The 26,861-nt window shown below is 38.3% G+C and overlaps 1 protein-coding gene across 14 annotated transcripts in view; it reads right to left on the bottom strand.

The window, feature by feature from the left end:
- TTC29 (tetratricopeptide repeat domain 29) overlaps positions 1-26,861 on the bottom strand; it is a 226,350-nt gene that overhangs the window by 84,803 nt on the left and 114,686 nt on the right. For 13 of the 14 annotated variants that reach the window (XM_061584750.1, XM_061584747.1, XM_061584751.1 and 10 more), the window contains 3 exons: positions 21,072-21,163; positions 15,718-15,841; positions 11,913-12,144 (listed from right to left, as the gene is read on the bottom strand). In XM_061584750.1, the coding sequence (XP_061440734.1) occupies positions 11,913-12,144; positions 15,718-15,841; positions 21,072-21,163 (448 nt within the window). The remainder of the gene's footprint in view (positions 1-11,912; positions 12,145-15,717; positions 15,842-21,071; positions 21,164-26,861) is intronic. The other variant, XM_061584752.1, reaches the window with a different exon arrangement.

Here is a 26,861-nt window from a genome sequence, read left to right as displayed (position 1 = left end):
TCCAGATATACATGTGGATCAGATGTTCTCTTCCATAGGTTTAGAATCTAAAAGTGTATGTTTGACCCAGGAAGTCGTCAATTCAAGTTTCATCTCATTTATCAGACTACTCAGTGATATTTCCCAAGAAGATTTTCTTTTGTTTCTGCAGTAGGCAACATTCTAGCCCTCCATCCAGGCAAGCAAGAGTCATTATCACAGTTCAAGGACACATTTCAGCAAGACAAACACGTGAGGAGGGGGTGGAGCATGGCTGGTGAGGGGGGATGGCCTGGAGAAAGGCCTGAGGGCCAAAGAAAAAGGGCTGCATTTGGCCCTCAGACTTGAGATTTTCCATCCCTATCCTATATAGCAGGGATACAGAACTCAGCCTGGCCTCCCTATCCCTCCCTCTCGACACTTACTAGATCACACCCCTCCGCAGGCTGCACTCTTCAGCAGCTCTGTTCAATGCCCTCCTTCAATATTTTTGCCTGTCTGGAATATGTGTTCGATAATGACTCTTGCTTGCCTGGATAGAGAGATTGGTGGTGATGGGGGAGGGAGAAAGTGTAGAAATTTCTGACTTGCATGTGGCTTGAATGTAGCCTCCTGTACAAAGTTAAGAGCACCATCCAATGATCCATCCACTTTTGCCTTTGGCTCCACCCACCAAGGGCATTTGGCCTCTGGAAGGTTTCCCATGAAGGAATGTGGCCCTCAGGCTGAAAAATGGTTTCCCACTCCTTCCACATAGCATATATTGGGGGGGGGAGAGAGAGAACAAGATAATTAACATTGCCAACTCAGAAAGCATCCATGGATTTCTCTGCATCACCACAAAGGCACCTGGTAGTACTGGGTGGTATCCAACTAATGCATTCTGTCAGTGCAAGGATTTTTGCTTATGCAACAGAACTTTTCCCTTCTCCTCCCTCTGTGCCCCCTAAATTTGTTCTTAGGTTTCCCCCCAATTTCTGGAACAGTTTTGGGGACAACACGGGGTGTTCATGGGGGGGGGAACTTGCCAAAGAAGGTATGCTTCTGCTGATGGAATAGTTAGTTAACACTACATTGGATATGTTAGGTAGAAATGGGTTTGGAGGCACTTGTCAGGCTTTGTGAACCAACGTTGCAAAGCATGATGGAACACTGAGGGAGGGGGAGCACAACTGCTCTAGGTTTCATTTCCTCACCTCTGGGAACTTAGCCCTAAAGATGCCTCTCAATCCACAACAATGTTTTCAGAAGACAAGCACTCTGCCGTCTTGGATTGTTTTATTTTCTGCGAATGTCTTGTACTTTATTATCAGCCTTGTAAATAATCAGAGGTTTGCACTGCTTCTGAATTCTCTTTGCATACTCCCTTAGAAAAGCAGTAATAGGATCATATAGAGTTGCTGAGATTTGATCTTTTCAGGCTACACGCATTTTCCTGTGTATATGTTCTCTTGTTCTCTTGTTTTATGACTCCCAAAGTGTCAAAACACCCCCTCACAGGCCCTTATCTTAAGAACATATTGCTCATGAGTCCGAATCCAAAGGAAGAACACCCTGACGTCTGATGTGTAGCAAAGGATATGTGGCCTGGGTCAGTTCTTTGTCTGTTCTTTGTCTCTGATGTTGTCAATAATGTTATGTTACATCTTGTTTATTGCTCTTTACTCCTGAAACCTATATAATGGTTCTGCTCACAATAAAGGGGGCCTTCATTTCTTGCCAGGCTGTGGTGCTTGTGTGAGCTGGAGGCCACTCTTGATCAAGAGTTATGTGTGTGTGTTTACTTGATATTTGGCAGAAAGCGCAGGAGCCCATTTGGCCCTCCCCTGCCTGCACTTACACCCGGGGTAGTAAGGTGAGCTTTACACTGCATGGCAGGTGCTAAAAGTCACCCTAACAGATACAACCCACAGTCTTCATTCAATCAACTAAATGTATCTAATGAACTAAAAGTATATAATTGCAGTGGCTCTTATTAAAAAAAAATAAAGTGGGAGACACATTTATTTATTTGTTTGTTTTATATATTTATTTAACAGGATTTCTATCATCATTGGTGATCACTCATGGCCGAGTAAGATTGTCTTCCAAGATAAGGTCTTTAACAGTGGGTCCATAAGTGACTGTGGTGGCCAATTCTGGATCCACACAGCCTCCCACAGTGAGGGCATAGGTTTCCAAATGGAAGATGGTCACAATGAGGATTTGTTTGATGTGCCTTCTGCTTAGCTCATTTGTCCCATTCGCCTTGTATTCGTGCTTCTTCAAAGTCCACAGCACCTTTGATAATAGCCGACCTCCATTTGGGACGTTCATGGGACAAGACTTCCCAGTTGTTGATGTTCATGTTACATTTTTTTAGATTTGCTTTAAGAACATCTTTAAACCTCTTTTGCTGTCCACCGATGTTCCATTTTCCATCCTTAAGTTGGGAGTAAAGTAGCTGCCTTGGAAGATGGTGATTAGGCATTCAAGCAACATGGCCGCTCCAGCAAAGTTGATGTTGAAGGATCATTGTTTCAACACTGGTAGTCTTTGCTTCTTCCAAGACACTAACATTAGTCTGTCTCCCCAAGTAATTTGCAGAATTTTCCGGAAGCAGCACTGGTGGAATCTTTCAAGAAATTGTGTTGGTCAGTGACGCAGGCTGTGAGACTCACAGACAAGGTTTTTAGCAGAGAGAGAGAAACCTGAAGCAGAAGGGTTAAGCTGTGAGAACAGAGTGCCAGACAATCAAGGTCAGTGGCTGGCTGGGAGTGTGATAAGGTGGGAAACTTGCAGGAACTCAGAGTGTGGGGGAAGAAATGTCAATGGAGAGAGCTGTGTCTAATGTCTTTGCCTAGTAAAGACTCTTACAAGAAACTTGCCTGGCCTGTCTTATTCCTGTTCTATACGGCGCTTGAATTCAAACCACGTTTGACCTATTCACGCAATCGCCTACAGGGTTATGGGCCCAGCTTATCAGGCGTGGTAGCGGGTTCAAGAGCCGGTGAAGTGGCGTTGTTGCAGAGAGAAACAAAGCGCAAGTAAGAGGCAAGTAAGAGTGGGCAACATGGCTGTAAATCTGTCTTCCGGGATGCCGATGGAGAGGCTGAATGCTGTAAACTACTCCAGCTGGAAGTGGAGAATGAGAGCAGTTCTGATTAAAGAGGATTTGAATGATGTCGTGGAAAACCCCCCTCCGGCAGCTCCTTCAGCAGCGTGGCTGAAGAAAGACGAGAAAGCGAAGGCTTTTATTACTCTGGGGCTATCAGATTCACAACTGTTGCTGGTGAGTAATGAGCCGACTGCTAATCAGATGTGGGAAAAGTTAAGAGCCGCGCATGTACAGCAAACTGCGGGGAGCAGGCTGTGTTTAGCATGGAAGCTTTATCAGATGCGTTTTACAGATGATGTGACTATGGAAGAGCATTTGGCTGAATTTCGTAGATTAAATGCTGAGCTCCAAGATCGAGGCGTGCATCATAATGACTTACAGATGGTTTATCTCCTGTTATCTTCATTGGATCAAAAATGGGACGTGCTGGTCTCTAGTCTTGAAACCCAACCTGATGGGAATCTGACTTTGGACTTTGTGGAACAGAAACTTCAACAAGAGTGGTATAGGAGACAAGAGAATAAGAAAATAGAATTAAAAGAAACTGAGACTGTGTCTGTACAACACCAAAATCAAAGAAGCAGGCAAGAGACTAAAACATGTTATTTTTGTGGATCACGTGGTCAAATACAGAGACATTGTTTAAAGAAGAGGAATAACAGAGACTTTGAAAGTCAGAGAGCAAGCGTGAACTTTGTTTCTAAGGAGAGCAATAAACTCATTAACTCTAAATGGCTTCTTGACAGTGGAGCGTCTAATTGCCTAATCACAGACTCTAGTTTATTTTACACTTCAAAGCCGACGCAGGAGAAGCTTTATCTGGCTGACGGATCGACTCAGGACGCGATTGCAACAGGAACGCTGAAGATGGGTAATTTGGGAATTTTAACAGATGTATTATTGATTTCTGATTTAAAATATAACATTCTATCAGTGAGAAAATTGGCTCAAATAGGTTGCAAAGTTACATTTGAAGGGGATAGATGTTTTGTGAGAAAAAATGGTGAAATATGCATGCAAGGGAAATTACAGAATCAAATGTTCATGGTTGAGTGCAAGCTTGATAAACACATGTGTGCTTGGATAGCAGTAAATAAAGAGAAACATGATAATTGTGTCCATGAATGGCACAGAAAACTGGCACACGCACATTTCCAAAAGATACAAAACACCCCAAAGCATAGTCAAGATTTGAAGTTAACACACTGTGAGCATGTGGATGAGTGTGAGGTATGCTATAAAACAAAAATGACTGTGAATCCAGTAAATAAGAGCTGTGAAAGCACGACTACTGAACCCTATCAGCTCATACATGTGGATTTAGCTGGACCTTTTCAGTGCTCAAAAGGTGGAGCAAGGTTTTATTTAGTGATTGTGGATGATTTCTCCAGATTTACACATGTGTTCTTATTGAAAAAGAAAAGTGATGCAGAAGAGAAATTAAAGGCATTCATACAGAGAACAGAAACACAACATGGGGTTGTTATCAAAAATATCAGATCAGATAGAGGTGGTGAATTTACCAGTAATTCATTTAAAACATATTTGGAAAAGAAGGGGATAATTCAAAGTCTCACTGCTCCCTTCAGCCCATCCTCCAACGGAACGGCAGAGAGGAGGAACCGGTCATTGCAGGATTCATTGAGAGCAATGCTAGCAGATGCTGATATGAATAACACTTATTGGGGTGAATGTATTCTGTACACTGTTTATATTCAGAACCGCCTAATGTACAGAACAATAGGCATGTCTCCCTATGAGAAACTGACTGGAAGAAAACCCAGGGTGAAACACATAGAACGTTTTGGGGCAAAATGCTGGGTACATGTTGCAAAACAGTCAAGAGCGCAGGCAGGACGCATTTTGGGATTTCAGAATTCATATTATAGAGTTTGGTTGCCTGAGAAACAACAAGTAGTGTTAAGCAGAAACATAAAGGTGATAGATAAACCTTGGAGAGACAGTCAAACAGTGATCCTAGATAGTGAAAACAAGCAGGAAGCTGCGGATGTTCCTTTTGGACAACAAATTCCATTAAAAACTGCATTAACAGATTTAATACACGGTGGCAAACGTACTGTTAAAAGGCTGAGAGGTGAAGACATAACAACACATGATACAGAAATGCCAAGTACCAGTGGTGCAGGTCCGAGTAAAATTGAGAGTGAAGAAGAAATGGAAATAGATAATGTCAGGAAATCAGAGAGAAAAACAAAAGGTCAACCTCCTCAGAGATTTGCATTTAATATTACACAACAGAATAATGAAACAGATGAAATTCCAGTAGAATGGGAAAAAGAAGGACCAATAGATAAAGAAACAATGGATCTAATGTGGAAGTTTTGTGTTGAGGAATGAAATATAAATGTATCATCAAATGAAAGTGAACAAACATGAATCTGTGAAACTTGTGTAAATAAAGAATAAAGAGAAACTGAACTGAACTGAAAATGTAAATGTAAACTGTAAGAAATCAAACCATGTACTGAAATGTATTGTAATGAAAAGTTAATGTTGTAGAAATGTAATAATTGTAACATGAAGTTTTGTAGTCTGTAAGTCTCAGGTGGGGGCTGTTGGTCAGTGACGCAGGCTGTGAGACTCACAGACAAGGTTTTTAGCAGAGAGAGAGAAACCTGAAGCAGAAGGGTTAAGCTGTGAGAACAGTGCCAGACAATCAAGGTCAGTGGCTGGCTGGGAGTGTGATAAGGTGGGAAACTTGCAGGAACTCAGAGTGTGGGGGAAGAAATGTCAATGGAGAGAGCTGTGTCTAATGTCTTTGCCTAGTAAAGACTCTTACAAGAAACTTGCCTGGCCTGTCTTATTCCTGTTCTATACGGCGCTTGAATTCAAACCACGTTTGATCTATTCACGCACTCGCCAACAAATTGGGAGTAGCGTTTATATATGGTCCATGTTTCACAGGTATACAGTAAGATCGGTAGTACAATGGCTTTCTAAATAAGCATGTTGGTCTCCCTGCAAATATCCTGATCCTCAAACACTCTATGCTTTATTCAGGAGAATGCGGCACTCGCAGAGCTCAGACGATGTTGAATTTCAGCATCGATGTCGGCTTTTACAGAGTGATGGCTGCCGAGATAGGAGAAGTGATCAACGTTCTCCAACGTCACACCATTAAGCTGGATTGATGGTGCTACAGAGGGACTAGTTGGCACCTGTTGATGAAGCACTTTGTTTTTTTTAATATTAAATGAGTGCCCAAGCATTCCATATGCTTCTGTGAAGACATTTAGGATAGTTTAAGATCTTTCTCTGAATGTGCAGAGACCACATTATCATCGGCATATTGAAGTTCTACGACAGAGGTTGACATTACCTTACTTTTTGCTTTCAGCCTACTGAGATTAAAAAGCTTTCCATCTGTTCGATATATGATTTCCACACCAGTAGGAAGTTTCCCCTCAATAAGGTGTAGAATCATAGCAATGAAGATAGCAAATAAGATAGGAGCAATGACACATCCCTGTTTGACACCTGATCTGACTCTGAATGGATTGCTCTGAAAGCCATTGTTGTCCAAAATTGTTGCTGTCGTGTTGTCATGAAGGAGTCGCAAAATATTCACAAATTTATCAGGGCATCCAGTTTTCAGAAGGATGGTCCAGAGTGCAGTTTGATTCACAGTGTCAAAGGCCTTAGTCAGATCGATAAATGCCATATATAAAGGTTGATTCTGTTCCCGGCATTTTTCTTGAAGCTGTCGTGCAATGAAGATCATGTCCACTGTCCCCCTGGAAGGGCAGAAACCATTTCGAAATTCGGGGAGGACATCCTCTCAGATCGGCAGGAGGCGATTTGCGAGGATCCTTGCAAGGATTTTACCTGAGTAGCAAGAAGAGAGATGCCTTGGTAGTTCCCACAATTTGTTCTATCACCCTTCTTAAAAGGGTGATAATTATGGCGTCCTTAAAGTCTTCCGGGATCTCCTCCCTCATCCTGATTTTTTCGATGAGGTTATGAAGCTGTTGTGTAAGTTCAGGTTCACCTTCTTTAAAGACTTCAGCAGGAATTCCATCAGGTCCAGTAGCTTTGTTGTTCTTCATTTGATTGATGGGTTTACTGACTTCATCCAAATTAGGGGATACTGCAAGCTCATCTCTAGTTTGTTGTTGTGGAATTTGCTAGAAGACCTCATCAGCCACAATAGGGTTACAATTAAGGAGGTCGTGGTAATGCTCTTTCCAGTGCAGTGCAATAGACTCTTTATCCTTAAGAAGTTTGCTACCATCCATTCAATGTAAGGAATTTGTACCGTAATTTGTTGGTCCATAGATGGCCTTTGTGGCATTAAAAAAGCCCCGTGCATTGTAAGCATCTGCAAAGTGCTGAATTTCTTGAGCTTTCTTTATCCACCAGGCGTTCTTAAGTTCTCTAGTTATACTCAAGTATGTTGTTTGCTTCCCCAACTTTATTTATTTATTTATTTATTATTTGATTTATAACCTGCCCTTCCTCCTGGAAGAAGCCCAGGACGGGAATATACTTTTTCCTATTTATTCTATGTTAACTCTATTCAACAATAATGTTCTATACATGGGTTATGGATCTTAATATACATAGATCCTTGTCTGGGATCTAAAATATTAGTTTGATCATCTCCAGAATGTACACAGATGCCCTTATTTTTGTCTAAATGGTGTACTAAAAAACTCTTAATTATTTTATAGAACATCCACAGTTAAGATCTTTCATAGTTATTTATGCAAAGACCTTTATCAATTACACAACTTTTCCTCCCTTTGCCCTGAACTGTAAGCACTTAAGCTATATTTACTTAAATATTTATAACCTGCACTTTTCATAAAAGTATATCAAGGCAGCACTACAACATACAAAATCATGATAGAAATAGAAACCAATAAAAATATTATTAAAAACAATAATCAAAGCATCCATAAGTACTGCATTGGTTGGAAAAGAAAATTCATATTAAAAGGCTTGTTTAAAAAGTTTAGTTTTCAGGTGACACCAAAAAGAAAGGATGGTAGGTATTCTTGTGATAAAGGTTTTCCTAAATTAATAGCTGAGCCAAAATTAGCATGTATTTGTAAACAAAGGAACATGCAATTTATCTTTTGCTCCTTATATTTACCAATCTCCTAATTTGAAGCACTGCTTGTAAGAAAATATCTCAAACAGTATTCCTGACTTTTCTCATCATTGTATTGAAAAGCAACCGTTACACAATCCTATTACAAAAATGTCAGAAAATAGCAAGCAAGCTTTTGAGTGTGCCAGAACTCTTCTTCAGGCTGGATGTTATTTATTAATTAAATTTATTTATTGCTTTTTACAAAAGAGGCTCAAAGAGAATTAAATGCCATAAAAATAATCAGATAACAAGGGAAATAAACATAATACTAAATGTGTTTGTCCACTAAAAACATAACAAGGCTATATTCTTCTGCATCCTACTAAAAGATGAATACCAAGAAAGGTTAAAAATTACATCAATTTAAAAAGCAAAAGCCTGGAACAAAAATGTCTTGGTGTGGTTTCAGGTGATGATGGAAATATGCTATAGTTTGCAATTCATGACAGTCTTAAGATAGAATGCAACAGGCGTTATGCAGATATGCAATGCTATAAAATTTTATTCAAAAAAGTAAGTCACACTGTTCAATGGAACTTTCTCTCTAGCACTGAGTTTAGAATTGCAGCCTTTTAGATTAGAATTCAGATTGCATCAAGAGCCACTGACAAAGAAGCAATGGCTGCTTTCATTTTGAAAACGTACATGTTATATATAACACTTATTATGGCTATTATCAATGATTGCTTAACTGAATTGTTACAGATTGAATTTCTTAGATTTCATTACAATTTGCAACCCCCTCATATACATTCTCCTGTCCTCAGCCTTACATTTAACACGACACTTGGTAGATGACAGAAATTTCTTGCAGATGAGTCCATAAAATTCTATTTAGGTAAGTGAATGGGCTGGCAGAGGAACAATGTCTCCATTCCTCCTCTGCCTGTTATGTGCTGGTTGAGGAGGTAGGAAAGCATTTCACACAGCCCTGTCCCTCCTCTGCTAGCTTGTTTGGCAGAACATACTATGTGTGTGCGCAGACTGATAGAAGGGGTGTGTGTATATATACTCCACAAGCATCCATATTCCATGGACACATATCCATGCCAACTAAGATAACCTGAAATAATATTTTGTAACAAAAAATTCCAACAAAGCAAAAATGGAAAGGAATATATATAGAATATGAAAAAATGGATACCAGAATCTAGCTTGAGTCATCTATATTTTCTGCATCTAAGCTGCTGAGTTCTCATAGCGAATAAATGCCAAATGGTACTTTGCAGACAAGCAGATTTTAACAAAATGTTCACAACACTGTTTTGGCACATTACGTGCAAAGGATGTTCCAGATTTGTGCTGACACAATGTCTTTCTGGAAAGAGTCTAGATAAATAGAATCTGGACTCTATTTAGCAGCACAAAAATATTTTGCAGCTAGAAGCATGTCTTAGCATGCAGGGAACTGCAGGATATCTTGAATCACTTGGGTATTAAAAGCAGCATAGTGTCAACTGGTCAAACGTGCATTGGGATAACAACATAGAACAGGCGGAATATTGTAGTATATTATCTTACATCTGCAGATGAAAAAGAATGTCAATTTTTTTTTTTTAAAAAAACACCTTTGGTTTGCACAGTGATAATTGTAAGAACTTTACCTTAAGTACAAATTTATTTGTGAACTTTTTGGCAGCACCTGTAGTATGCCCAAACCCCAAAATTGTGTAGGTGTAATGTTACCTGGAAAGCTGTTTGTATGAAATGACACACAAAATCTTACCTTTTGGTAGCTATCAAATTGTCAGTATATAGATATTAGAAGTCTCAAATCTTTCTGAATATCTTTGACTCCACCAGACCACAATGAAGTTCTAAGATCAGCATTAAATTGTTGCCAAGGATCAAAGTTCCTTAAGACTATTTCAGCTTCCATGTATCAAGGAAATACATCCTCATGGTTGGGAGGACATAGAAATGGCCACATTCACATGTCATAGTAAGCCATTAACCAATATCACTTGTGCTGAGAGGAAACAAACCACAATCCATGGCTTAGTGTCATATCTGAACTTAGGGATTGTGGTTTGTTTTGCTTCCAACAAGGGTGGAAGGTTTGTTCTTAGCTTACTGATCATGTTTGTTGGAGAGAAACAAACCATGACCCCTAGTTCAGATATATCACTAAGCTAGAGATTGTGGCTTAGTTCCTCTGTATGCTAGCAGGGAGGAAACAAAGCAGCTCTGAAAGGTGCATTCATGGAAAGCAACTATTGTGAAGTATGAACTGGGCCATTATTATTATTTTGTTTCTGTATAGTGCCACCACTTTTCTGATTGCACTACCGTAAAGTGGGATGATGAGAGATTTTGCAGGTCCTAAACAAATCAGGGAATACAATACATACCAATTCTTTTATTTCTTAGGTAGGCCTAGCCATATGAGCTGGTACACTGGTAAATTAGTAGGATCTTTTTGTCACTGCAATGCTACAACCTGCATTGCTACACCAATGATGAGCAAGCTCTGATGAGGCCATAGTGTATGCTTGATGCATCACCACCAGATATAATGAAGACTGGAAAATTAAGTGTTTCGATGCATCATACAAAGGACTAAATACATTTATACAGTATCCTAAAAAGACCCTTTGGCCACTGTAGAGTCATCTGTAAGTACAACCTTGTGGATTCCAGTTGATAGGGTAAAATAGCAGGGCAGACGCATTTCCCATCCTTACAGTATGTCATGGAAGCTACTTTTGTGAAGTCTAATGTATGCACTCTCATACATATGCATACTTCTAACACAAAGAGTTTTAGGGTACTTCAATAATTAGACCTGTGTTAGGAAATCTAGTTTGTTACAATACAGACATATATATTGATTCAGTGCATTTTCTGCTGTATATTTCTGGTACTTATACAGAAACCATTTCATACCCCTGCTTTCTAAACAATGCCTATATCAAAGAGATAAACATCCATGGTTCTATTCAACATTGTGCAAGTTTCAGTGGAGTAGGGAATTGGCTGAAATTGGGCAGAGGAGCCATGTGCATCACTGATTTCTTTTACTGCTCCACCACCTAACACAATCTAAAATGTTTGGAAGGTCCCTCCAACCCACTGGAAAAGCTTTTTGATGGGATAGGGAGCTGAAAGAGAAGCGGGAAAGGGAGGAAAGAGCTGTTGCACAAGCTTGTCTTCTGTTTGTGCAATGCTGGATTCAACTTCTATTGTTTAACTGAGATTCAAAACATAAATAACACACTGCTGTTACATGTCTGTGAGAGTGTAGCCTGTTATACATATCAAGCAATAAATAAATAAGTTGCTTTGGCTTTCCACAGAAATATCGAGATAAAGCTCTTTTTCCATTTCCTCTCCTGATGTGATGCTATATAGACATGGAGAGCAAAATACTCTTGAGTTAATGAGATTATATCCATCATGCTAAGGACAAAAAGGAAAGCATTATAGGATCATAACAAATCATTTTTAATTTTTAGTCAATCAACATTCCATTTAATCAGATGTTTTCTATGCTTGAAATTGTGATAACTTCAAGAATAGGGAATGTTAGAGAGCTTCTAGCAAAGATATCCATTATTCTTGTATAAACCTATTTAATACATTGAACAAAAAATCTCACACAACAGTAAACGTAATCCAATAGGATTAAACTAAGCAAATAATTTAATAAAACTATACAAGAAAAATGACTTAACCATAAGGACAATGCAGCACTAATGTGTTTCATAACTAGTGTCTTACCAACTGTAAAAAGGTCAGTGCACATGTCAGTTCTGTTCTCCTTCCAGGCCAGCAGATACTCGATGCTGCCACAATCTGCAGCTTCTGTATGGCTGTTAACTTTTAGCATCATATTATGAGCTTTTCCGATGCCACAATATACCTTTGTTTCATTCACTAGGGCCAAATCAGAAAGAGCATTTGCTGCATCAAATGCCTGATCAAAATACTCACAGGCCTTAGAGTAGTTCCCCTAATAAAAGAAAAGATACATACATTCCAGTTTTTAAATACTCCAGCATTTCTGATTTTCTCTAATTACAGGCTTTAAAAGATTACAGTTTGTGGCTTACTGAACCAACATAGTGGCAAACTATCACATATACCCTTGGATATGCAACTTTACCTTATTGTCTCAATTTCATAACATTTAAAATGGAAAGAACGTTAAGTAGCAGACAGACATGGACATAGTGCAACTCAATGGATAATTATCCCCTTGTAATAACCTTCCTTCTCTAAAGAAAAGACAGAGGGAAAATGCTGGTGACTCTGCTGACTCTCTTACCTTTTGCAAATCAGGAGGCCTGTTCTTTCAACACAAGCTAGGCATATAGTGGAGGGACTGAAATTTATACGTTGAAATGGTGAGAAATGTGTGTTACTGCCACTGTCACTTCTCCCATAATCCCACTATCTTTAGTAAAATGTTCCACCACAATCTTTAAGATCAACTGGAAATGCTCCCTTAAACAGAATATATAGCAAATATGCACAAAGTCAGGACTGCAAGGGTGCCTCTGGTGGAATTGTCTTCCCCTTGAGACTTGCCAACATCTAAGACTGTATACGAGCACACTAATCGCCTACAGCAAAGCGTTTCCACTGGCCACACCTGGAGGGGGAAGGGTTGATCTGCCAATCAGTTATGAAATCTTTTTGAAGCGATTAAAAAAAAACACGCACTCAAGCTGATCCCACCAGGTTTTACAGTAAAAACAGGTGGGGTTTGACTAGTGTTGTGTGCTCCCGTTTTCAGAAAAGAGAGGTGGAGATGCATTGGAATCAGCAGAACAGTAAGTGTGTCTACCTCAAGTTCTGGAAGAAATAAATTATATTCAAACCTGCTTTTTGTGGCCAGGAATAGGGGAAGAATAATTAGAATATTGTTACCAGCTCCAAGTCTTTGGGATGTGGCAGACTATACGTCCAAATAAATAAATAATAAGAATCCCCCTCCCCAATAAAAGTGCTCCATAAAGGCATACTTGACATCTAGAAAGGCAATAATAATGAAGCGATTGTCCTCTTCTACACTACAGGCTGAATGGGCAGGCACTAAATGGGTAGCACTGCCATGTGGGTTGAAAAATAGGAATATAAATTTAATAAATAATTAAAAAACAAATAAAAATAGTATAACCACTTCATTAGATACTCAGGTATTTAAGTCATCACTGGAAAAAACCTTATGGCTAGAAATAGTCTGAAGATACAGGATAATAGTACACAAACAGTTTTCACTGAATTAATTTTGTTAGTCTTTATATGTGGTGGAGTGATTACATTGCTAGACAAAGAATGGAGAGATCATGGTTCAAATCATGACACAGCCAAAAAGGTAACCTTAGGCTATTCATACACACTCTGCTGAACTTATCTCACAGGGAGAAATGGGTGTGGGGAGGTGTAACATTCCCATATGTCTCTGGGATTCCACCTCCTGATTCTCCATGCCTGGATCAGGAAATCCCCCCAGGAAGTCTGCCTCAGACTGGGTCAGATATGCCTTCTGAACCCCAAGTTTCAGCCCCACCACCCTTTCTCCCAAAAGGTGACCACTGATGTAGACTGTGAGTATAATTGGTATAGGTATAGAATTCCTTATCTAACTCTAACTGTAAAACCAACCGCTTTTTATTTTCAAAACCCACTTGGAACTCTCACCCACCCACACTCTCCCACCTGTCAGCCATACATCATCCATGCCTCCTAGCATTCTGTTAACTCTTTCTCACCTGAATAACATTTCATAACAAGTTTAAACGTATAAACAAGTCTGATTTCATTACAGGAGGAAATAAATATGTATGCTGCCCTGAATTCCTTGGAGGAAGAGTGGAATAAAAATGCAATAAACAAAATCTATTTTGTGATGTTCCTCCATTTTAATCCCAGTTTATAAAAATATATTAAACTAGTATATTTATATGCTACTCTTCAGTCAAACAGTTCTCAGCACAGTTAATTTACAGCAAAATAAAAATAATATAAATCACATCATATCACAATAAAAACAGCAACCAAAACACAAACTTAATGCTTGGGAGAACAAAAAGGCCTTGAATTCAAGATGGTAAACGTAGTTCTCTCTATTTTACCCTCACCACAATCCTGAGAAGTAGGTTAGGTTGAGAGATGATGAGTAGCCCAAGGACACCCAGTGAGCATCAAAGCTGAGTGAAGGTTTGGACCTGGATCTCCTCAACACTATAATTATTATACCACACTGGTTCTACACTCTTCACTGTTTTGGACAGCACCAATAAGTAATGGTAGATATAATAATCATCTCCACCTAGGTAGACCAAGTGACAAGGTTCTTGGTTCTTAAGAACCTGCCTGTAAAACTATTCCCAAGGATTGGTTGATTTTCTAGAATGATGTGGTATGTGCAGCAGGGGGCTGCAACAAGAGAGACAATTAGCAGAAATTGGGAGGGGGATCTTTTTGCATCCAGTTATTTATAACATGTTCATAGAAATTACAAAAGCATAAAACATATTTGTGCAACTAATTCACAGTTATTACCTTGTATATAATACCAGATACATATGCCAGGGACTCTTGACTATCTGTGCTTTTCTATACTATTTGTTCAGGTCAGCTATACATGCATTTGAATGAAAAAAGTTAGCTCTAACTCTCCTGGTTTTTCTTTTTTTGCCTTCTTCAAATTATACATGTCCAATTTAAATGTATTGAGCACTAATGCACACAAGTGCTGTCATGTCTGGCAGTGATGTTAGGATAGGTCTTCAGATACATTAAAATAAAGAACCTAAAATCCCACTGAAGGAGTCGAGTTGAACCAAATGTGAATGAAAAGAATTAGATCAACCTGAGCTGTTTGAAAAACTCTTTTGAACGGGTAAAAAAAAAGTACTTAAAATGATATTTCACATACTGATTCAGAATAAAGATTTTACTAAAACAAGCCAACAAACAAAAACCCCTGAAGTTGTGTTGAATACTTATTGACACCAACCAAGGTGAATCATGAGCACATAAAACTCAAACTGGCATCATCCAGGGTTTTGTAATGTTGCCCTCTTCAAAAGCTAGGAAGGAGCAAGCAGAACAGATGCCTGCCATTTTAAAGCCACAGTCTACTGTAATAGACTCACAAGTTTCAATTCAATTGTTCAACCAATTACTGAAAGATATGTAACGTTACCATACCACCAGGATACTGTCAATTACACAGGCCAGTACCTCTATCCTGTTCATTAATATGCCAGATTGCAGGTTTTGGGTCTTAGCTACCTAAGTTAATAGCAAACTTTTGAAAATGTGGAGCCATATATTTGTAGCTATGTTGGAACCCACATCATGTCATCATCTAAAAGGAATGCTAAAATCTTTTTGTTTTAAACCTTTTTAAAGCAAGTACTCCTGAGATTTGCTGCTATCAGGAAACATACTTTGCAGCAGTGTTACATAGGGACTGAAGATAAATGCTGGTGTTTAGGATCAGATCATATGAATGCAGCTAGAGATAAGTCAGCCTGAAATCTATGATACAATTTCTCAAATTAATACTTACTCTTTGATTGTAAATATTTCCAAGGAATGTACATGCATCCACTAGACTTTGGCTGAGTTGAACTCTCTTGGCAATATTCATAAACTTTTCCAAGTACATAATAGCTTCAGCCATTTCTCCCTGGCTAACAACAAACAAAAAAGTCCTACATTAATGAGCAAATTAATCAAGTGAGCAAATTAATCATACCACTTAGCAATCAATATGTCAATATTTGTAAAATAGTTTTGTAGCTTGAAATGATTAGTGTGATTTGGGGGGAAATTGTAGGGCACAGCAACTACTACATACTATGAAAACTGACGCTCATAAACATGATGGCCTCCTTCAAGATGTAATTGCTGCTCTTTATCTGGGTAAGCAAAGGGTTGCTGGAGTCACACTATCTACCATATCTACACTGGATTGCAGGTGTAACTTCTAATTCCCAGTTCAATACACACAACCTGAGGTCATTCCCAGATCTAAGCTGAATATCGGCCAATGTACACCGATAAGACATTTGCACATTTTTAATAAAGCAAGCTCTATTAATAGCACAGCATCTCCGCACTACCGTTATAACATACAACTAGATGCTCAAGTTTGTTTGTCGGTGAAACATCACACACTTCCTCTTTCTGAGTCTGTGTCATGGCTGGTGACCTTAATGTGGCAGTGCAGAAAACTAAATGTCAAGCCACTAGTGAGCCAAGACCTCCAGTCTTAATATAGAAATGTGTGAAATTAAAGTTTATATGTAATGACAGAGAAAATTGTTCTTATTGTTTTAAAGAACAAACTTCAAGTTAATTTCATGTGGTAAAAGACATAACTTTAAGAAATATATATATAACATACATATGATATCTATGTATCAAAACATGTTTGTGTTTGTGTTCTTAGACATATATGAAAAACAAAAATAGGAGACCATCTTTGCAAAATTTTCATAATGCTATGATACCTCCACATGATCAAGTGCATCTAACTAATGTAACAAACTGATAAAGTGCATCACAGTGCAATCATATATATATATATATATGATTACCCCAGATGTAAGTCCAATTGAGTTCAATTTTAGGACTACAGTCTGAAATTACCATGAAGTTAAAAATGGCATACTTTATAACATTTTATCATCTGTGTAAGGTTTATTTTATTACAATCTGGAGAAGACAGCAAGCAAAAGTTGCTGGAATATAAAATGTATTGCAAACATTTGCCACATGTCAAAAGGTTTCTAAAGTTTAAAATCAAAGTCTACATTTTGAAGCCTATTTTTCTTTCAAAGGGGAAGAGAACCAAATATTTCCACTCAGAAGAACTGAACTGATTTATATAAGTTAAAGGACAAGGTTAAAATGTTAGACAAATATTAATTCCAGTTTTTCTAGTTTTCTATATGCAGTGCACAGGTGCAACTTGAACAGCAGATTATATGGTATAATCATTAAATTCATTCAACCAGACCTTAGAGAGTTAAAAACATATATTCTGAGGAAAAGTACTCCTCGGTCCAAAGAATGAGAATGAAACTGTGCAGAATATTTGTGTATCAAGGTGATTCCAGTTTCCAACTGGGAAAACAGGACTGTTAACACCCACATCCCCTGACAACTGTCCAATTATGTATATCACACTTGGCCTACTGTTTGCAGTAGAAGTAATCAATAAAGGATGTGGTTGAGTGAACATAGATTTTGGTTGAACCAATGCATGAAATCTTAATCATTTACTCAGAGTGAAGAAATCAAATAGAGCAGAGATGAAACAGCCACTGAGGGGTTTGTTGATTGTGCCACCAAGTTTGTGGGTTAGAGGCTGAAAGTAATAAGTCAAATGGAATCACTGACAGGAGAAAATGTAAAAAGGTTTTCTTAATGTAATGAATTAATAGAAATGTTTTTGATGTATTTTTGATCTTTTTTGACATTGCATTACAAGATCCTATATTTCATTTACAGAAAATAAGAAAGCTTCTAGGTAATATCATTTTTTCCAACAGAAGAGCAAACAAAAAAGAAAGCAAAAAGGAAGAACTCATTTGCTCTATAATCAAAACACAATATGCCAACATAAAGCTTTATTTCTGCTATGAAAATAAAACTCTGCTGCAAGATTAAGAGGACTGAAAAAAGTCTGCAAAATGATTATGCAGAGAACAAACCCCAAACTAACATTGCTGTCAGATTAACATTTGTTTAGTCTAATTAAACTTTTCTTCATTATTTTATTTCATTTTATACATGCAGCTATATAGACTTTTGCACCTTGAACTGTCTTTTAAGCAGAACATGAATATCCAACTTCAGCAGGCAGAAGTGGTGATTTGTTAACTTTAACTCTTGTTTTCCAGATTTATTTATTTATTTATTATGCAATTTGTTAGTCGCCCATCTGGCTGGTAGACCAGCCACTCTGGGCGACATACACGTTAAAACAGTATATAAAACAGTTAAAAATTTAAAACAACAGTAAAACTAGCCCGTTCCAAAAGCCTGCCTAAAAAACCAGGTCTTCAGGGTCCGGCGGAAGCTCATTATAGACGGGGCATGGCGTAGATCAGTTGGGAGAGAATTCCACAGGGTGGGGGCCACAATTGAGATCCAGCTAGAAAGCCCAAATGAATTTCATCAGATTAGTAATCTAATGGTGTTTTCCACTTTTTCACACCCTGCCCTGATACTAGCACAATCTGATCCTAAATATATATATATGTACTCCCATAAATAACAGTGAACATCACACTCTTGTGACAAAAATTACAAGTGATGGAGGCAAAACCTGGCCCTTAAAAACACACACCAAAGAGTACATTTAGAAACTGCTGGAAAATACAACTCATACGTCTGCAACAGATGCATCCATAGAAAGATTTCATGTGTTGACTCCTATAGATCCTTGATCCAATATTTTAAAAAAAACAACTTTGAGGACTGTGATTTATGTGCTGCAAATGTGTGTGTGTGTGTGTGTATCCACCCTAAACTATACAAACACTCACATGTTTATGAGTCTTTAAATCCCGTAAATGGTTTCAGATTGATTTGCCTGCCAGGGGCCAAACATTGAGAATCATATACAGTAGCATAGGGCTACCTCTGGCACAGAAGGGATAAGGAAGTTGTATTAGAACCCAGAACTGGGAAACTGTTGGATATACTATGCAAAGTGAAATAAAAGTCATAAACCAAATTATTGCAGCTTGGTATGAGTACCAAGTTAGGTGCTACCCCAGATGCTAGTATGCAATGAAAAAATAATTAATAATTAAAGGCTCTTGGGAGTTCTATACACTCACCCCCAAAGGACTCTGCTCCATCTTTGTATGATTCCCTGCTCTAGCCTTGCATCCTTTAGTCGGTCTCTGCTGGGAAAGTTGACAGTGCTGCACTGGGTGTGAACAAACTATTCAATCATTCCCAATGTAGAGATTCCACTGAATTGTCACTTACGGGTAGGGGCTTCCCAGTGCATCTCGGCATATTGCTGTTTTTAGCTTGCCTTTCTCTAATCAGAAGGCACTCCCCAAACATGAAGCATAGGTTGTGTGAATACTGAAAGTGGGTAATTTCTCTTACATATTCTAAAAGTAAATCTTTTCAAGGGCAAGAGCCAAACAAGCCTCAGCTATTTGAAGTTAGGGAAACACCAGTGTATATTAATGTGTAAATTTGGGCTATTATATAGTGTTCTGTTCAAATTTCATGAACTACTTACTCTTGTCTTAACAGAAAGAACGGAATGTTCTTTCTGCTTTCAAGAAGAAATACTAGCTTCAGAAAGCAGAAGCTCAATCACGGTTCATATAGCAGACTTTTGCAACTCATCTCAGGATAAGATCTCTCCTAGATGGTCTCTTAAAATGGACACTGCCAAAACAATCTCAATAAAAAGAAAAGAATGCCTATTATAACAATACTATTTGCCTGCTATATACTCAGCCCCAGTTCTTACTTTCATCATCTTACTTTCACAACCTTTAGAAGCAAAATAACTTGATAGACAGACTATCAGTAGTCTCACTCTTGGAAAATACTGAAGGAACATGCCTAGGCTACTACTCAGCAATTTTTATAAGTGGTTATGCAGTTGCGACTGTACACATATAAATATGTAGCTTGTTCTTGAGGTTCTGAATTCCATTATAATGTAAATCTTATTTCAGATTTCTTTCTGCTCAGAGTAATCCTAAGTAGAAAATTAGTAAAAAAAAAAAAAAAGCATTGATCAAAGAACACTAGCATTGCTGTTATTGCTTTTGATGATGGAGGGCCACTGATAATAAAGGAAATGTTGGAAGCATTTTCAAAAATCTCTTTAAGATAAGTGTTTCAATATCTTCCAGGGCAGGAAAAATAAAGGAATTTGGCCAGACACCCATTAGATAATCTGCTTTTGGAAGATTATCAACTTTCTTGCATCTGAAATTCAGAAAATTCAAGGTGAAAAACTGCAATTACAATAGTTATTGTTTTAATTTTGTAAAATGCCCTTAGAACATATGATGAAATAATAAAAAACATATTAATGAACTCTTATTGCTAATGCATCGAGAAGCTCCAATACACACACTGGGTTCTCCACAATCAAAAGTATTTCCATGCATTTTAATAGAGGGACCTGGGCTACCCATGCATTCCTTTGCTTTTGCAGACGAGATCCTTTTACTGAAACAAATGGGACTGCTGCGCATGACCTAGTATGCACATTAGAGAATATGTTGAACTCTGTGTTGGGATGATTGAACATGATTTACTGATAGAAACATTAGCTTGTATCAATGATTTTCCACCAAGTCCCAGTGTTTCTAATTTTTTCCATATTATGTACTTTCATGGCATAAATTAATCATTTGGGATATAGAAACTTATTTTTATTTACAAGAAATATTTACTCATGTGCTAAAAGCATAAGCAGTGCCTTGCTGGAAAAAGTGAGATAAAACAACAAAATAAAAACTTCTAAAGATGAATTCTGGAAAGGTTACATTGTGGCATGTCTATTGAAGCTTGTTATAATTTTCAGTGCTTTCTGTTTTTTAGCCTGTAAGATATGACAGGATGTTTGTTTTTCAGCTGTGTCTTACATTTCCTGCAAGGCAAAAATAAACAACACAACTTCCAATTCTGCTTAATACCCCCAAGTAGGGTTATCATATACAAAGAAATGCTTTGATGGTAGACCTGATAGCGGATCGTAATTTAAATAGTTTACAACTGAAAGGTCACATATGGAAAAGGTCACTTATGGAAAATTGCTTAAAATTTAAGCAGTCAGGAAAAGGAAGCAACAGACATTTAACCATTAAAGGTTTTCACAGCTGGATGAATTTACAGTGATAGCAAGACAAGGATGGACTAACCTACCTTACCAGGACCTGAGCTATAGCTTGATATGCTCTCCCTAGACCACCGTAATCTCCCAGTATTTTGGATATTTCCAGGTAAGTGTTTAGCTTCTGTAAGACAAAAAAAAAAGATAAACACTATTAGCTATTTCTGCTTTAAAATCTTTTGTCCACATGCCTATGTAGCATAATAGGAAGCTAAATACACGGATTCCGGTTAACAAAGCAATTAATACAATATACCAATTGTGCACACAAGCCTGGCAATTATGAGCTAGCATCCTTAATTTCCATTATCTGTACCCAGATTTGGCATCAGTCATCCAAACTCACAATCTCCTTGTAACAGTTACTCTGAGAGTTTTTGGTTTATAAGAGTAAAGAGGAATCAGCTGTAACATGTAAAAGAAGGGTAGTCTTGAAAGCAAGCCGTTGTATAAAGATTTATTGCATGTACTTCTAATTATCTTTGCACAAAAGTGATTTGTTAATATTCATTTGGAATGTAGTCTATTAATGTGACCTGTAAACAAAGGATTACAGCTGTCACAGTCAAACATACGAACCTAATTTAATTTAAACACTGACATAATCTGTATTGCATAATTTCTTTTTCCATCAATTTTTTCAATGAGTAGCAGGAAAGCATGTATATATAATGAAATCTGATTCTTTCCTCCCTCCCTCTTAGTACCTTGACCCAATCTATTACACACATGAAGACACAAGTACTCTCCAAAGACCATCTATGGAAATCCTTTTTGCACATTTTCAAGAAAGGGTTAGTGAATGCTATTTATGAGGTTTGGTGGGGGATGGAAAGTGAAAGGGACCATGCTGGAGAAATCTATGCAAATCATAAGGCTTGACTGGTTGTTCAGGTGTACCTTAAGTGGAACACATGCAGCCCAAGCCAAATCAACTTGGACAAGTACATGTCACTCAACTAAGGTGAAAGGTAAGTTTTTTTTAAGGGCTCGCTGAACTGGATCTCGTCCATGTCAGGTAGAATATTTTACCTTTCCTGTATTGGCAACCTGGAATGGATCTGAGGTGTGAAAATTAGAAGGAGAAATACCAATAATTTAAGATACAGTAGGGCCCCACTCATACGACGGGTTATGTTCCAGACCCCCGCTGTAAAACGAATACTGCTGTAAAGCGGAACCCATTTAATAGAATGGTGCACGATGCCCAAAAACAGCTGTAAAAGTGGAACAAGCACCGTATGAGTGGGGCTTTAATCTAATTGCATCTAATTAAGACCACTGTATTAGCGAAGCGCTGTAAAGTGAGGCCCTACTGTATGCAGACGACACCATACTACTAGCAGAAACCAGTAATGATTTGAAATGAATGTTGTTGAAAGTTAAAGAGGAAAGCACAAAAGCAAGACTACAGCTGAGCGTCAAGAAGACTAAAGTAATGACAACAGAAGATTTATGTAACTTTAAAGTTGACAATGAGGACATTGAACTTGTCAAGGATTATCAATACTTTCGCGCAGTCATTAACCAAAATAGAGACAATAGTCAAGAAATTAGAAGAAGGCTAGGACTGGGGAAGGCAGCTATGAGAGAGCTAGAAAAGGTCCTCAAATGCAAATATGTGTCATTGAACACTAAAGTCAGCATCATTCAGACCATGGTGTTCCCGATCTCTATGTATGAATGTGAAAGTTGGACAGTGAAAAAGTGGATAAGAGAAAAATCAACTCATTTGAAATGTGGTGTTGGAGGAGAGCTTTGCAGATTCCATGGACTGCGAAAAAGACAAATAATTGGGTGTTAGAACAAATTAAACCAGAACTATCATTAGAAGCTAAAATGATGAAACTGAGGTTATCATACTTTGGACACATCATGAGAAGACATGATTCACTAGAAAAGACAATAATGCTGGGAAAAACAGAAGGGAGTAGAAAAAGAGGAAGGCCAAACAAGAGATGGATTGATTCCATGATGGAAGCCATAGACCTGAACTTACAAGATCTGAACAGGGTGGTCTATGACAGATGCTACTGGAGGTCGCTGGTTCATAGGGTCGCCATAAGTCATAATCAACTTGAAGGCACATAACAAAAAAATTTTTGTTTCATGGTTCTGGTACAGTAAGGTTGGGTTTCACAAGGTTTAACAGTGGTATGTTGGATAGAAACACACATCCCAAAGCATATGCAGAGATGTAAACCATTTTGTTTGCTGCCTGTAGTGAAAGCAATTCTAGAGTAGAATTCTAGAGTGGGCTCTTCCTGGGAGGAAGGGTGGGATATAAAATAATAAATAAATAAACAGAGTAGAAATATATTAACAGTATCAAGAAGTCACAGCAAATGTTGAAACAGAGCATTCCTGCTGAATGAAATAAAACAAAGTAAAAAACTGATGTACAGAAAGAAGTGGTATAAAATGAGGACCAAAAGAATCTGTCTGTTTGGAATTCTCAAACTCAACAGTAGGCTAAAATTGTATTTATGTTGTCTTAGCATTAAATATGTATTTCTAAAGGTCAGACTTCAAGATGGAGGTCAGATTCAGCCCAAAAATGGAGCTGTGGGCATTGTCGTACAGCAGATAGGGAAATGCTCTTCCTTACCACTATCCATAAATCTGTCTTCATCATCCTCGACCTTGACTTTTCTTTCTGCTGTATTCTATAAGAGCCAATGTACAAATATGCCAAGCTCTACTATATTTTCCCCCTAATATACTATTTTTCTTCTGCTGTAAAGCATCTCTTGCTGAACTCTTCATGACTAGTACAATTATTTTGGCCACCCTAAACCATCATTTTCATCTTTCTCATTTGTACACAGCTTCCCCCTGCTTTCATTCTTCAACAAGACATTGCAACCCCCACATCTTCCATTTCCAACTTCTTGTTACTAGGTACTTTATAGGCATTATTCCAGGCAACATTTCCTGCCCCTGTCAAGCATCTGTGGATATATAAAAGATACTACTGTGTTTAATACCTAGCAAATTGTTGCCACTGTTAGTACAGACATTTCATGCAATTGTATATAGAACTATAAACAATAATGTTTCAGTTTTCAAATCTCTGATGTTTGGCTTGCTTTTCACACTAATTCTCCCTCCTATTTTCACTGAATTGTGTAATAGGAATATGGATATAGCAAATCAGAAGTAATAATGCTAACTATATCTATATAGAAACGTATGCACATCTTAAAAAAAGAAAATGATTGTTCTGCAAAACAAAAATGCACACCTCACAATTTGGTTTCATACCAAAATATACAAGAGGAACAAACTCTTACTAGATAATTTGAGTGTGCATTGTGTGTGTATGTGTATCTATACAAACTCACACTACAACATGATACAATGGGAAAGCAATTCAAAAATGAAAATAATTGTTTGATTATCATCAACATGTGAGATCAGACACATACATATTAGTGAAATATATATACATCATACACAAATGGGGTTGTGTGAAAAATGGCACTCCTCTGGGGTCATGCTACTATTTTCTTCAAGGATGGAACTGCAAAGGGCTACTGAAATCATGATGATAGTAGAAAAATGTTGTGTAGTGTTGAGCACAGAAAGTTAAAAATAACTCTCATGTGGCTGCACCATCCTTCCCCCTCTCATCAATCCTCAATACTAGATAGAAACCTTCTGTATGACAGCAGCAAGCGCTGAATGCTTGGATGTGTCTGTTGCTTTGCAGAACTTGATTTCATGTGGAGACATTCCATGATTCAAAAATTCACCATCAAGGCACAGATTCTGTAGACATAAGTCTGAATTTATCTTATTGGTTGTTTGCAAAATCTGCACTTGGAAAGAGTATTGGACACTCAAATTATTATGCTAAAAATAATAGACTGTCCAGATTTGTTACTTTTAAAGCAGAAAACTTGCAAAGTTTTGTGTATCATTGTAATGGAAAAAAATTATTATTTTTAAAATTAGTATCTTGCCCTTCCTCCCAAAGAAGCCCAGGGTGGTATTCAAAATACATGCATAAGTGTTAGGGGTGGGAGATCTAACAAGATTCTAACTAGAGCACATAGACTACAAACAAAGAGCAATGTGACAAAGAGTAATATGCATAGGCAATTTTTATGAGTCTTCCAGGTAGAGTCTTTATTGGTTCAGGTTTGGGGACTGTGACAATCCCTATGCTGATTCCTCTTGGACCTAACAACAGACCAAGGACCAAGTAATAATGGAGAAGCTAAACATAAATGCAGTTTAGAAAATTATTGTCAAAGATAACAGAGCAATTTTAGTTCCAGTTTTATAATCATTTTTAACAATTTAATGACAGTAAGATGCACACAAACACACAGCATACCACCCACCCTCCTTTAATTGTTATATTTTTAATTACTGCCAAATTTTCTAGAAAATTCATTTATTTTGATATCTTACAATGTGATGTTGCTTAGACATTCCATAGTCAGTCAGCAGTTAAAATGCTCCTGCTTCATTTATAGTTCTTGGACACAGCGGCGTCACTAGCGGCAGTGCGGGGGGGTGTGGACCTCCGGTGCGCGCCCTCCCAGGGGCATGGACGAGGTGGCTGGGCTTGCGTGTGTGCGCGCCAGCCACCCCGTCCATGCTCCTGGGAGGGCGTGCGCTGGAGGGGCACCCAGCCGGAGGCCTGGGAATGCCAGCGCACCTCCCTCACCCTGCCGACGCTGCTCCCGGTCTCGCCCGCCCACCTGCCTGCCTCCGAGGAGGAGTTGGAGCAGCCTTGCTGGGCAACGGCATGGGGCAGGGCGGCTCTGGGTGTCACCCCCTCATGGTGACACCCGGGTGCGGGCCACACCCTCCGCAACCCGGTAGTGATGCCCCTGCTTGGACACGATTCAAACAATCAGCTGCAACATTAGTCAAAGACATCACTAGCTAATATAGTGCAACAAGCAACAAAACAAGAAGGTAAAGACCAGATTGGGCAACACCTTCCAAGGCTATTTTCCTGGAGTCAGGGGAAGGAAGAGAAATGGTCAGTTTAAGAAAAAGTACAGACTTCCAACTTGTGGTTAAAAAACTTCTGCTCTTTCCTACATATGTAGTACAATTCAAGTGAAGGAACAAAACTGAAACTGGAATCAATCTAGCAGAAAACAAGCCCTGGATTGTTTTAAAATCGAAGTATTTAGCACTGAATATAATTTCCTCAGATTTTGAAAATTCCTTTCCTAGATGTTTTCTTATATCCATTGGCATGTGTGTATGAATTTTTCCCTCTGCAAAAAAAGGAATGATGCAACCCCAAAGCCTTTCATTAGAAGATATGCTGATTGTTTCAATACATGAATAATACACGTGTTGTATAGCAAAACTCAAGACCTCCCGAGTACTGATTCTTTGTTTTTTCTTCCATATTCCAAGCATATAAGAGAACCTAGTGAACTGATTTTATGTAAGATTACTGCACCTAGGATTTTATATGCAGAAGAATAGATAACTAACAAAGGTCCATGCATAAAGGATTGGGATTATAAATTGTTTCATTATGCTGAATTGGTTAACTTGCCTAGTTGTGTGAGAATGAAGCAGGGGCAACAGAGAAACTCCTATGTGCATTGCTTGCTACCATTTACACTCAGTAGTAGTCTTTACTTTTTGAGTACCATTTACACTAGGTTTGCCAGGTGTCCGATCTTTGCATGGAGACTCTGGACTTTTGGGGTGCACTCCAGGTGAGTCACCTTAATCTCCGGACTCTCAGGTTTCATTTTAAAAAAAAGTTTCTAGGTGGTCTGGTTCAAGAGATATACACCAAAACGTCAGCTGCCCCCCGTAACTTCAGTTAAATGAGCTTG

Source organism: Rhineura floridana, chromosome 9 (assembly GCF_030035675.1).
Source record: "Rhineura floridana isolate rRhiFlo1 chromosome 9, rRhiFlo1.hap2, whole genome shotgun sequence".
Classification (NCBI taxonomy): domain Eukaryota; kingdom Metazoa; phylum Chordata; class Lepidosauria; order Squamata; family Rhineuridae; genus Rhineura; species Rhineura floridana.
Note: the sequence above shows the minus strand (reverse complement) of the source record. Positions and strands in the feature narration are given on the sequence as shown.